A 13,324-nucleotide genomic window follows, 5' to 3' on the forward strand; every position below is an offset into this window, starting at 1 on the left:
GAATTGTACCTTATTGATGCATCCGAATTTCTGTGTTTTACATGATATCAGGACGAGGAGGATTATTGGGCGTGGCACTGAGCGTCAGGGACTCTATTATGTGGATGAGATAGCTCACCAAGGGGGCGCCGCGATGCTTGCTCACGGATCTGCCGATAGAGAAGCTTGGTTGTGGCACCGTCGTATGGGTCATCCTTCCGCGGGTTATTTCAAATTACTTTTTCCAAAATTTTCACATTTTAAAGACGTTTCTTGTGAGTCATGTGTTTTGGCTAAGAATCATAGACAATCCTTTAAATCCAGTAATACACGTGTTAAAGATATTTTTTCCATTGTTCATGCTGATGTGTGGGGCCCCTGCGCCCATTACTGGTGATCATGGTTTTAAATATTTTCTTCTATTTGTTGATGATTGCACTAGAATGATGTGGGTATACTTTTTAAGGCATAAATCCGAAGTTTTCGAAAAATTTACAACCTTTTTCAAAATGATTCAGACACAGTTTCATAAAACAATCTCGGTTCTTAGATCAGATAATGGGAGAGAATTGTTAATAAAGACATGGAAGATTTTTTCAAGGAGAATGGGTTAATTCACCAAACTTCCTGCCCATATACACCAGAACAAAATGGGGTAGCCGAGAGGAAAAATAGGATCCTTCTTGAAATAACTCGAGCCTTGTTTTTTGATTCAAACGTCCCAAAATTCCTTTGGCCTGAAGCAGTGGCTACTTCGGTGTACCTAGTTAATCGTCTTCCCACGAAAATTCTTAAAATGGCCACACCTCTTCAAGTTCTTTCAAAACTAGCAAAAGTGCCTGAACCACTCACCCTTCCACTAAAAATTTTTGGATGTTCTGTCTATGTGCATATTCCAAAACATGAACGTACTAAATTCTCTGCCTGCGCCGTAAAATGTGTTTTCTTGGGATATGGGATTAATCAAAAGGGGTATAGATGTTATGATCCGTCCTCTAGGAAAATAATCACTACAATGAATTGTAATTTCCTTGAGTGCGAATACTTCTATCTAACCCAACTTAGCGGTCAGGGGGAGAGTAGGGATACCCTAAGGGATATGAGTGGACCTCCAAGTTGGTTGGTGCCTCAATCAAGCAACTCCGACGTGGAACTAACAGAACAAGCTAGTGCCACCGCCGAGCACGTCACATCCACGGTGGATCCCCCTCAATCGGCCATGCCTCAGACGAATCCTCCTCCAGTGATATCCGAGGTAAACTCTGAAACTACTCCTGACCTTGCTGAGACAGATGAAGTCACGGCTATTGACGGGGACACTGGCCGATACATTCTTCCCCCACGGAGCACTCGAGGGGTTCCACCTAAAAGGTATAGCCCAGAAAAGATTGGGGGCAAAAGCAGATACTCGATGGCAAACCTAGCTAAAGCCAATCTTGCAGAAATGGCTAGAGCATTCACAACAGCCCTATATGAAGAAGAAGAGATCCCTCAAACAGCTGAAGAAGCAATGCAAATACCTCATTGGAGAAAGGCAATGATGGTGGAAATGAAGGCGCTGATGAAAAGCAAAACATGAGAAGTATGTACCAGACCAGAAGGCGTGAGAGCTGTGGGGTGCAGATGGGTCTTCACCATCAAGAGGAGACCAGATGGGACAATTGAGCGATATAAAGCCAGACTAGTAGCGAAGGGGTACACTCAAACCTATGGGGTTGATTATGCCGAGACGTTCTCTCCAGTTGCCAAGATGAACACAATCAGGGTCCTCTTCTCTATTGCGGCAAACAAGGATTGGCCTCTACACCAATTCGATGTCACTAATGCCTTCTTACATGGTGAACTCTCAAAACCAATCTATATGGAGGCTCCACCAGGTTTCGCTGCGGAGTTTGAAGGTGGAAGAGTATGCAAACTCAAGAAGACGTTATATGGCTTGAAGCAGTCGCCGCGTGCTTGGTTTGGGAGGTTTACCGAGGTGATGAAGAAGTACGGGTACAAACAGAGTAACTCAGATCACACTCTGTTTATGAAGAAAAGGGAAGGAAAGATCACATGTCTTATCATCTATGTGGATGATATGATCCTCACTGGTGATGATGAAGAGGAAATCAAACGGTTGAGACAGAATCTTTTCTCAGAATTCGAGATGAAGGATCTTGGAATGCTGAAGTATTTTTTGGGGATAGAAGTGCTAAGGTCTCGACAGGGAATATTCATCAATCAGAGGAAGTATGTCCTTGACTTGTTAGCGGAGACCGGAATGTTGGACTGCAAGCCGGCAGACACCCCTATGGTCCAGAACCATGGTTTGCAGATAGTAGAAGGAGCAGAACCCACTCATCGTACAAGGTATCAACGCTTAGTTGGAAAGCTAATTTACCTCTCCCACACCAGACCCGACATAGCATACGCAGTCGGAGTAGTGAGTCAGTTCATGCATAAGCCTCAGGCAGCCCATTGGGAGGCGGCAACACGAATCGTCCGGTACTTAAAGGGAACACCAGGACATGGAGTAATGTTCAAGAAACATAGACATATGGACATATATGGGTACACAGATGCAGATTGGGCAGGAAATCCAAATGATCGAAAGTCGACTGCGGGGTACTTTACATTTGTTGGAGGCAACCTGGTTACTTGGAGAAGCAAGAAACAAAAGGTGGTAGCATTGTCAAGTGCAGAAGCGGAATTTTGGGAAATTAAAAGTGGATTGACGGAGATCCTGTGGCTAAAACGGTTAATGACCGAGTTGGAGTTGATGCCCTTAGGACCTTGCAAGTTGTTCTGCGATAATAAGGCAGCCATCAGTATATCCGAAAACCCAGTACAGCATGATCGGACGAAACATGTTGAGGTAGACCGACACTTTATCAAATACAACATAGAAGCAAAGGTCGTGGAACTACCATTTGTCAGATCCGAAGACCAACTGGCAGATATTCTGACCAAGGCAGTGGACTCAAGAAGCTTTCATGGAGTATTGGGCAAGTTAAGTGTGGACGATCCCCTCATTTAACTTGAGGGGGAGTGTTGGAAAGAAATCAAGCAATTAAATGAGAAGATTGGGGGAATCAAATCATCAAGCAAATAAGGGAGGAGATTGCAAATTAATGAGATTATGCAAATTAGAATTAGGGCAAATCATTACTTTATTTGTATGGTTTCTTCTCCTATATAGTCCAATGTAAATCATAGTGTAAAGTAAGTTGAAAAAAAGAAAATCACCGCCTTTCAACACCATTTATTTAACAAAATTCACAAACGCGTCGAAATAACGTCAGTTGTATTTCCTCTACAAACACTACTGCTTCCTTGCGATCAGCTGCCCTTTTTTTTCAGAGTCACACGTTACGTTTGATATCTAAACGTATAGTAACTTTTGAGACTCGTTTGGCGTTACGAATCTTACAATGGATTAAAAATAAATAATGATTAAAGTTAGTAGAATTAATTTTCGCGTTGTTATTTGGTAGATGAAATTAAAATTAAGATAAATTTGACGACTTTGATACGTTAAATTATTTGATATAGTATTAAACTGTAAAATTGACATTTTTGCTCTTGCAATATAATTTATCTTATTTGAAGTAATGGAAATTAAAATTAATTAATCTTAATTCAAACATTTTTATTTAACAAATTGATAGGTAATTTTTTTTTGGGTAATAAACAGCGGGTAGGTGAATTTTAATTAGTTGATTAGTTAATTAAATGAATTTCTAATATATCTTTGTTGATTTTATTTAATTTAACATATCTTTTATTTTAGTCAGCTATCTTTATGCAATATTCATTGAGAAATACTTCATACTAACAAATTATTCTCATTCACGGTTCTAGTGGGAAACCACCCCCTTGAACTTCAACTAGTGTTATTCTATTTTCTCTCTTCAAAACTCATGTTAATTCCACTCCTTTAAACAGTTAGGCAACCCAAAGCCTAACAAAATATTAATAAAGTAAATTTTAATTAATTGGATTCCCAACTACTGATTTTAAAGTTTATAAAACTCAAACCGCACCCAAAACCCAAATTTCAAAAAATTAATATTTTACTTGAAGTGTCTATCAATTGTAGATCTATAGTGCAAGGCGTGTGTGACTTGCTTCTAGATTTTGAATTGGTGGTGGTCAACCATTTACATAGGGAGGGAAATTTTGCTACGGATTTTCTATCCTATCACGCTTATAGTTTTTCTAGAGGAGTTCATACTTTAGAATCCCCTCCCATAGGACTTGGTATTTGGATGTTGCACGATAGACTTTGTATTTCTTATGCTAGCTAATTTATCTTTATAACCAGGAAGTGGCATGCCTTCTCTCACAAAAAAAAATCACTTGAAATTCGAAAACTTGTTCTTATGATATAAATAAATTATGATAGATGATGCTAGTGACTTTTTCTAATTTTGTTTTTAAATAGCAGCTTAGGTAAGATATCATTAAAAAATTAATTTGTATAAATGTATTTTTATCTATTTTTATGTATAAAAATATCATATCACATTTATACCTTGTCTTCCACATTCTTTTTTGAAAAAACACTTTGGTATATTATTAGGGATAGAGAATAATTTTCTCTCCAACACCAAAGTCCATTATTACATAGTCAAATAACTAATGACTAAGACCCAAGCCCAACATTGAGATTCGCAAACAGGCCGAGTTGGAAGCCATTAGATCAACAAACCCAGTGCATGCCTATTCATTTCCCTAGTGGTTCGGGTGTGGTCCCAAACTGGCTGGGTCGGCCCGACCCAATTGATATTTCTAGTTAAAGTAGATGAGCTTCAGTAGCTCACCTCATACACTGACCGAGAGTCATTGCTACCAAACAGCTAATACACTACTGAGCCAAAACTACACTAGTCTTCACCTCCTAAAAATAGAATAATCTCTATTTAAAGTGTGTTGGGATTTCATGTGCTTCTTGCTTTGTCCAACAGTTCCAATTAGCCCGTTGCCTATGTATCCTCGTCACACATATAAGAAATTATTACTCCCTCCCGTCCTCATTAGAAGTTCCATTTATGACCGACACACATCTTAAGAAATATTCGTCTTTGTAAATAAAAGTTGTAGACAAAAAGTTAGTGAAATATGAGTTCTACTTTTATATATTGATTTTATAATAAAGTATATGAGTAAAGTGAGTCAGCATAATATGTGGTACATTTGCTAAAAATATTAAAAGTGACTGAGACTTCTAAATTCTGAAGGAGAATGAACGAAAATGATAAAATGAGACTTCTAATAAAGACCGGAGGAAGTAATATTAAACGTTGCCCATCGTAACTAAAAAATAAACATTGCCCATCATAACTAAACATATAAATACGTAATTAACAAAAATAAATTAAGAACCCACACATATAATAAATACGCGCTAAATGTATATTAATTTCCACCAAATAGGGTACCAAAAATTCATGAAAGACTGAAATAAATTGTAGTACTAATAAGTTAAAATTCTTCAGGTATACTCTGAAGAGCCGGCCTCCACGAACCGGAGCGGGTTCGAGCCGCAGCTCTGAGGATCTGCCTCCGCCGCATAAAATTAAGGCGCTGCTCCAATGACATGGGCGGCGCTGGTCCTCGCCGAACCGAGGTGCTCCGGCGTTGTCGACTAATTGCCTCGAGCACTTGCTTCAACTCTTCCTTCTTCACCACAATCTTCATCTTCTTCGGCCCTTCCGCCGCCTCTCTGCTGCTGAGCTGCGCGATTGCCTCTAGAATGTTGGTCGCCGCCTCCGCCTTCTTCATGTTTTTGGACTCTCTTCTCTGCCAGAACTTGTATTCCGCCATTTTTGATTAGCTTTAAATAAAAATGTGAGCTTCCCTTTGTTTGGTCTATTGAATATTGATAATGCTATTGAATATTGATAATGCATGGAAATGCCAAGGAGTATTATATAGTGATTTAATTGGGAATAAATTATTATGTTTTTGAATTTCGGGTATGATTTATTTGTATAAATATATGACGGTTTGACTTTTAAGATGAAGTATTAATATATAATATGTTTTTGTTTACCTTGACACCTATGAAATAATTGTATCATTTGATTTTTGATTTTCAATTTTTGATTGGAAGCAATAATAGAACTTCGTATACTACTTCATTTTTTTTTCTTTATTTATGATTGCGGAATTGAAAAGAGTTAGTAATTTGATAGTATGTGATGTGTATGGGATCAAATCATCAAACTGTACATTACATATGATATGCTCCTATATCTTAATTAAGGTACGTCAATTTTGAATTGTGATAGTATATTAATTACTCAAATTCATTAGTAATTGTGAATAAATATTGATTAGAAGGGATGAATAAAAGGTGGTGAAGCTAGGAGGAAAGTAGGTTAGCAATGAATAAGTTATTAGAGTCACATGGCAATGCAAAATCTGCGGTGGAGGAGATCATGAGCATGAAGCGTATTAAAGTGGCTAAACTAAGCAGTTATGTAGGAAATATATAACGGTTGTATAAATAAATACTAGGATATGTGTAGGGCACTAAGGAATTGAATTTGAAGGGCGGTGATAACATTAATGGGGGCGTTGATTTTTTATTATTTTTTTTTTTTTCTGTTGAACCAAACAACACCATGACCATAGTAGTTAGTTATAATACCTAATTCATCGTAGCAACCGATATTATTCTTACAGCCTGGTTTCCTTCCAATCACAACTTATTCCATTTATTCTCTTCTCACCCCATTATTGCTTTCTAGATTCTATAACCATTGTATTTGTACCTTCCAAAATCAAAATTAAAGTTGAAGAATTCATAGCTAGCCTAGCATTATTTCTTTGCGGGTGGGATTTGCATCAATCAAGAGTTGGAGTAGATGATATCAAGTTTAAAGATCCACAATCACGTTTTCTCTAACATAAGGGCACACATTTAGATTGGTAACTTTAAATAAAATATGATACTTACTGTATTTTATTTTACCATGTTCAGAAAATCAATATTTTTATTCATTTTAAAATTAATTTGCATAATATAATCTATATCGATTGGATTGGATTGAATTGACACAATATATGATTTATCACACACCCAAATTAGTAGTATTTGTTGTCAATAAATGCCAGCTTAATTCAGCAGCCTACCTTTCCTGAAGATGACTATTTATGATTCAAAATGACATGTCATATCGACTAAGAAAATTACACATCAAACAGAAAACTAGCCAAAGCATAAGATCGGTGCTCTGTAATGACTGTTGGCTTCTCCTTATCATCCAAAAAATATCACTAAATAATATGATTGCACATTATTTAAATATAGTTGCAACTAGAAGATCATTTTACATTCATAAAGACGAGAGGTGACTCTTCCATAAAGATAAAAGGCATTTTAGAAAATAGAATGTGAAAATAAAGGACTAATATAGAAAATAAAAAGTTACTGTGTGGACTACATTGTAGTACTATTATGTTTTTGAATTGATATATTCTAATTCTAGTAGATATCATTTTGATTTTATTGTCCATATTTTTTCATTGATTATAGCCTTGATTCTTGCTTTTGCCTTTAATGAAATCTTCTTTTCGAAACTTCCTCTCAAGTTGAGTATCGGATATTTCTAGTGACAGTTTGTACTCGTATCAAGGTGCCATTTTGATTCGTATGTAGGAGTTAATTTAGATAGTTTTAACTCATATCGAGGAACAATCTAAATAATTTTTGCTCATATGTTGGAGTCAATATCAAATTTTTGCTCTTAGAAGTTGAAGATTTTAGGTATTAGTATAATAAACAAACTAACGATCAATTATAGATCATTAGCTGCTATGAGTCTCTAACACCATGATAGAAAATAGAATGTGGAAAACAAAAGACTAATGCAGAAAAGAAGAATTGTGTAGACTGCAATGTACTTATGTTCTTAGATAATCTTCTCTCAATTGTTACACAAAATTTTGTATTGGGCTCCAAGATGGACTGAGCTACATGATAGTTTCAAAATTATGAGGAATTTCACCTTATTATGAAACTGTAATAGTAACACTATTGGCGAAAGAGACTGTACAACACAAAATAAAGTATAACAATGGGGTGTAAATAATCCAAAATTGGTACAAACAACAAAAAATATAAAGGTACAAATTGAATTTATCCGCTAGTGATGGCCGCGTCTCAGGGAAGAAAAGAATCCTCCACCTTTCTCCTTTCGTCCATCTCCTTCCTTTTCAACCTGTTGCACAACCAACTAGTTTCAGATTAACAAAGCATAATTGGATGTGAATATAGTGAGATGGATCAACAAAAGTGAAAAAGAATGGGTGAGTATTGCAGAAAAAAAAAATACCTCCTTAAAAATTGTGAGTAAGATTTGAGTTATATCAGAGAAGTCCGGTCTTAGAGATGGATCTCGCTGCCAGCATCTCTCAAGCAGCTCAGCAAGCTTCTCATTTGTATGTCTCGGGATGGTTGGCCGGAGACCCTAAATGTAATCAAGGAACGTTCAATTTTCTCAAATAAACATGAATGACAAAAAAGTTGACATACCCTTTGTACCACCGCAACAGCTGCTTGTAAAGGGGTGAGATACTCGTACGGAAGCTGTCAAAGATGAAAAAAATATGAAAATGAATGACATATTTCACATGCCAAATCCAAATCCCAAGTTTATAGTGTGTAGAATAATACCTTTCCTGTAAGTAATTCCCATACTACCACTCCAAAACTGAACACATCGGCTTTGTGATCGTATGGCTTATGCTCGATCACCTACACAAAGAGAGAGAACTATCTAGTAAGCTCAAACATGTACATCTCTTTACTGATTCATTTATACACATTGTGATAGTTATGTACCTCGGGGGCCATCCACCGGTATGTTCCGGTTTCAGCTGTCATCACACCTGTTTGTGCCTTCACTCTCGCCACTCCAAAATCGCCCACTTTAACCACCTGAAACCAACCGTTACTCAATCTCAACGCTCCAACTCCGGTGATGTATATCAAGTTAACAACACTAAGATCATTCATGTCTGTGAGGGAATACTTACTTCCTTTTCGTCCATCAAAAGATTTGCACTCTTTAAGTCCCTGTGAATTATATTGTTGTGATGCAAAAAGTTCATTCCCTTTGAAACATCAATTGAAACTTTAAGTAATCCTTGAAGCTTAAAACCACCCTTTTGCTTGTGCAGAAAGTCGTATACACTCCCTCCAGACATGAATTCTGCAGTTAAAAGAACATGCAAGTGAATAATGAAGTTTTTGCTAAAATGACTAAAGAAATAGATGCATGCCTACTCGTACCTGTAACTATGCACAAGTTTGGAGGTCTGGTGCATGCCCCTATAAATTGAACCACATTTTTGTGACGAATTTTTCTGTAAATACCAGGAAACCATCAGATTCCATAAACAGTGTACTAATGTCAGAGTTAAGGAACTCCTCATAGCTATAACTAAACATCATTAGTTAGATAAATATCACTACCAGAATAGTTGGTAGCAAAATGATTGCAATAAGCTACTTAATGACGACAAACCTCATTATATACACTTCTTGTACAAATTCTTGTTGGAGTTCTGTATTTAAGCGCTCAGCCTTGAGAATCTTTATCGCAACATCCTGACTACGGTAAGTACCTCGGTATCTGAACATAGAGCTTCTACAGTGAATTGAACGCTCAACTGGAAGCCTGAGCTAAAAATTGGCACCAATAATACTTACAAATCACCATATGATCCTGAAGCTACTTTGGAGTCGAATTTCAGAAGTTGAGGATCGATTTCCCAGACATCAGTACCATCATTGGGTATTGTCAGTTGATCATATTCACATTTGATCTTTATTTGTTGATGTTCATTGAGATGAGGCAACGACTCTAAATTGGGCCATGATCTTTTCTGCAAGATACAGTATATATCTTTCACAATTTTAGCTTTATAGCACATAGTGAACAAAGTAGATAGCATAAATCAAGTCTCATTTATAACATTCCACTTAAATTTCTTGAGCTTTATACTATCACGAGGAAAAACCAAAAAAGTTTAGTATAACTGACATGCGGATAAGGAAGTAAACTGCAAATTTGCAATACAAATAAGCCAACAAGTAGGTAGAATTGACCAGAACATACATCTAAACAGTACCAACAACCAACAATCCTAATATATAGCTTATAGGGATATTACCTCAGTCTTTAGAACTTCTTTTTCAAGTGCGGCCCGAAGTTGATCAACCTCCTGATATGTAGAAAAATAAGGGTAAGCCGGAAACTGTAAGGCAAGTATTAAATGGCCCTAAAATAAGCTCCATTCCATTCTCAGCTTCAGATATGATGATAAGATGATGCCACTTAGGAAATGTTACCACAGAACATGTTTTCGTACATATGTCTCACAGAACATGTGCTTGATTTTTTAAAGAGAAGAATGAACCAGAGGTCTTAGGCTCATGTACTTGAACAAGACCAAGATTTGTTGGTCATCAGTCACCCATGACATTAAGCACCATATAATTTTCATTACCTTTATGCAATAGTATTCTAAACAACTACCTTTGGACTGTACAATATTTATTAAAACAAGACAATTACGAAACCACAGAAAAGGCAATCATAAATCATTTTGAAGGATCATGTGTATTTTGGCAGAGTTTGATTGGATATTTTAAAACAGAATAAAAAATCTACTAGGGTAAAAATTAAAAAGAAGATGGGGTACCTCAAAAGGCCAGCCGTCAACAACAAAGACATCGAGTGAATATCCATCCACAGTTGAAAACGCGTGTGCTTCCTGAATGTTGAGCCCAACTTCAGCTAATAAAGAAGTCAGCTGCAAGTTCACCGTTTTAGTTCAGTCACTGAGCTACAATGAATACCTTTAAGGTAGAGTAAAAAAACTCATTGTGGAGTCGCGCTTCAGAATAACTAAGCAACATCGGCTACCTGACTGAGGAGCTTCGGTCTGTCAATTGTAGAGAAAGTAATCTCATGCATGGGCCTACATTATCAGTTGTAGGAGAAGGGTTAAGCTATAGATGCCCCAAACAATGTTATTCAGTGGATTAAAGACAGATGGCACACTGCCATGTCGCAGCGATTAAGCACCAAAGAATTTAAGAACCAAGAAGATCAGGCGCATAATATATGTATGGAGCATACCTTCTAAACTTTGCAACAACATCTGCACCAATATCTCCATCTTGCACTTCTGATTTACATGCTTGAAGTGCAAGTGCCTCAAGATTCGGAGAAGATCCAAAGGCAGGTGGTGGATGGATGCTGAATTCGAAAGGGTAGTAAGATATCATAAGATCCCAATGAATCAAACCAAATGGGGTATGGAAAATGAGATTAGTTTAATCACCAAACGGCTACAATGATGAAAAAGAATAAAGATCATTGAAATGTAAGAACAGTATACATAATAAAGATATCTGCTAATACCCGTCCTTTCTTGGAGAACTTGAATGTTCTATATCTCCTAAATTTCCATCTGAGGCAGGCACCACCTGTATATAAACATGATAACACCTTATTTCAAGATTGTGCCAACCGATAAAAAGTTAACGTGATAGCATAATATACAACATGGAGATGCATCCTCTAGCATGATAACATTTAGTTGAGCCAATATGAAAAATGCCGAGGAATTTTTATTGAGCATGTACTATTTCATGAACCTAATTCGTGCTTTTCACCTTGCAGCAGATCTTGGGGTGACTTTCATTTTTTCATTTTATTATTTTTGGAGATAAATTCAGGCAAACTTTGATGAGAAATGTATCTGCAATTTCAGTAAACTTTAGCCCAATAGAAAGCTGAGAAACTAATGACCATCCCATTAGTTACCAATCAAGCTCTGCTGAATTCTACAAGTCCCCTCAATATTAATCATATACTACACATGAGAATAGTATAGTGCCACCACTCTTAAGTCTTATCTAAGACAAACTATTTCTATATACCAATGCTAGCAGGTGCTGGGGCCTGGTTTATTCGTTTATTCGATGTGAGGGACCTCCCATTCATAATAGTAAATGAGATAATATCTTACCTACTGCTTCCAATTTTAAGATCACAAACATCACTTTCTGGACAGGTCATCAATGTGTGAGGCCGAAACAAGTATGTGTGCAAGAAATGGCATGCCCCACAAGGTTATGCAAAATCAGATAAGACTTAAAAACTGGGGAGGATTAAGTTCGACATTGACGAACAAACCTGCACTAGTCGGACATCAAAAGTGGGCCTATTAACAGGATCACGCGCCAGATGCAGGAGCCTCTTGTGAGTCAGAACATCCTCCGCCCTCTCCAAGCTCACATCCATCGCATACCTACGCCATTAATTATAATGACCGAAATTCATGAGTAACAAGGAAGACTCAATAGCTAGACAATATCAATCAACAATTGGGAAAAAAGCAAGCTAAAGTGAATAAAATAGTGATGTTTTTGGTTTTGATGAGAGAGTAAATGTAACCTAGGAGGAAGACGATTGAAATGAGCCCAAAGCTGATGATCGAAATCCATTTCCTGAGCTTCCAAGTGGCCGACTTCCTTAAGCCGGCGCAAAACCTCATTGTAAACCTCCGCCTTTTTGTGCTGAAATCGGCTCGCCGCCGACGGTTTCTGATCCTCTCCCCTACTTCCGCAACTCCCTATATCTTCCATCGCCATGAGGTTTTCGCAATTTCCGAAAACCTCCTCCTTTTGTGGTGTAACCGACTCGACAGCTAACTCGCGATATGCGCAATCAGCTTCGGTTTACGTAGAATGAAATTTTCACCAGCGACGCGGATTTATACGTAGCAGATGCCGATTTGAGACGGCTGCGAACTGGAAATTATTTAACTTCATATTTACCACCAACTGATGGGGAAAAAAATTATTTATTTAAAAGGATTTCATGGATGAGCTATTTATATGTGGGCTTTGAATTGGTTTATTTCTTCATCCATATCTGATATCCGTCTTTCTCTCTCATCAAGTGAATTTTTTTACAAGGGGTTGATTGACGGTGAGTTGTTGACCAATATACCCCCCATCTTCCCGTAATTCTGGAAATCTATAATTAATTTGATCTTTTCTATTTGATGTTATATAGTATTTCTGATATCGGATTGATTATTGTTTAGTAATGGTAATGGTAATGACTCCTCTCCACGTGGAAAACACTCCAACTTTGGACCCATAATCTTTGCATGTGATTTGAGTGTCCTTTATTATGTAGGTGTCGTGTTTTGTACATTTTTGTAGTCTCACTCATTTCCGATCACTTTCTATATAATTGTCCCTATTACTACGATACAATTCACACATAATTAATGTGGACTAAATAAATCATTGCTTTTTCGTACACATTAA

At 37.1% G+C, this 13,324-nt stretch overlaps 1 protein-coding gene across 1 annotated transcript; it reads right to left on the minus strand.

The window, feature by feature from the left end:
* Positions 1-8,019: 8,019 nt before the first annotated feature.
* On the minus strand, positions 8,020-13,022 carry LOC121762960 (serine/threonine-protein kinase STY46-like). The gene is made up of 16 exons (XM_042158987.1): positions 12,441-13,022; positions 12,180-12,294; positions 11,403-11,467; positions 11,118-11,237; positions 10,902-10,956; positions 10,678-10,788; positions 10,147-10,197; positions 9,683-9,858; positions 9,498-9,605; positions 9,263-9,336; positions 9,007-9,182; positions 8,813-8,908; positions 8,645-8,725; positions 8,504-8,557; positions 8,304-8,438; positions 8,020-8,189 (listed from the first exon to the last, which is right to left on the minus strand). Exons 1-16 carry the CDS (start codon positions 12,635-12,637, stop codon positions 8,115-8,117), a joined length of 1,689 nt encoding a protein of 562 aa, XP_042014921.1. The 5' UTR covers positions 12,638-13,022; the 3' UTR covers positions 8,020-8,114.
* Between the last annotated feature and the right edge of the window lie 302 nt (positions 13,023-13,324).

The sequence above is a fragment of the Salvia splendens genome, chromosome 13 (genome assembly GCF_004379255.2).
Source record: "Salvia splendens isolate huo1 chromosome 13, SspV2, whole genome shotgun sequence".
Classification (NCBI taxonomy): domain Eukaryota; kingdom Viridiplantae; phylum Streptophyta; class Magnoliopsida; order Lamiales; family Lamiaceae; genus Salvia; species Salvia splendens.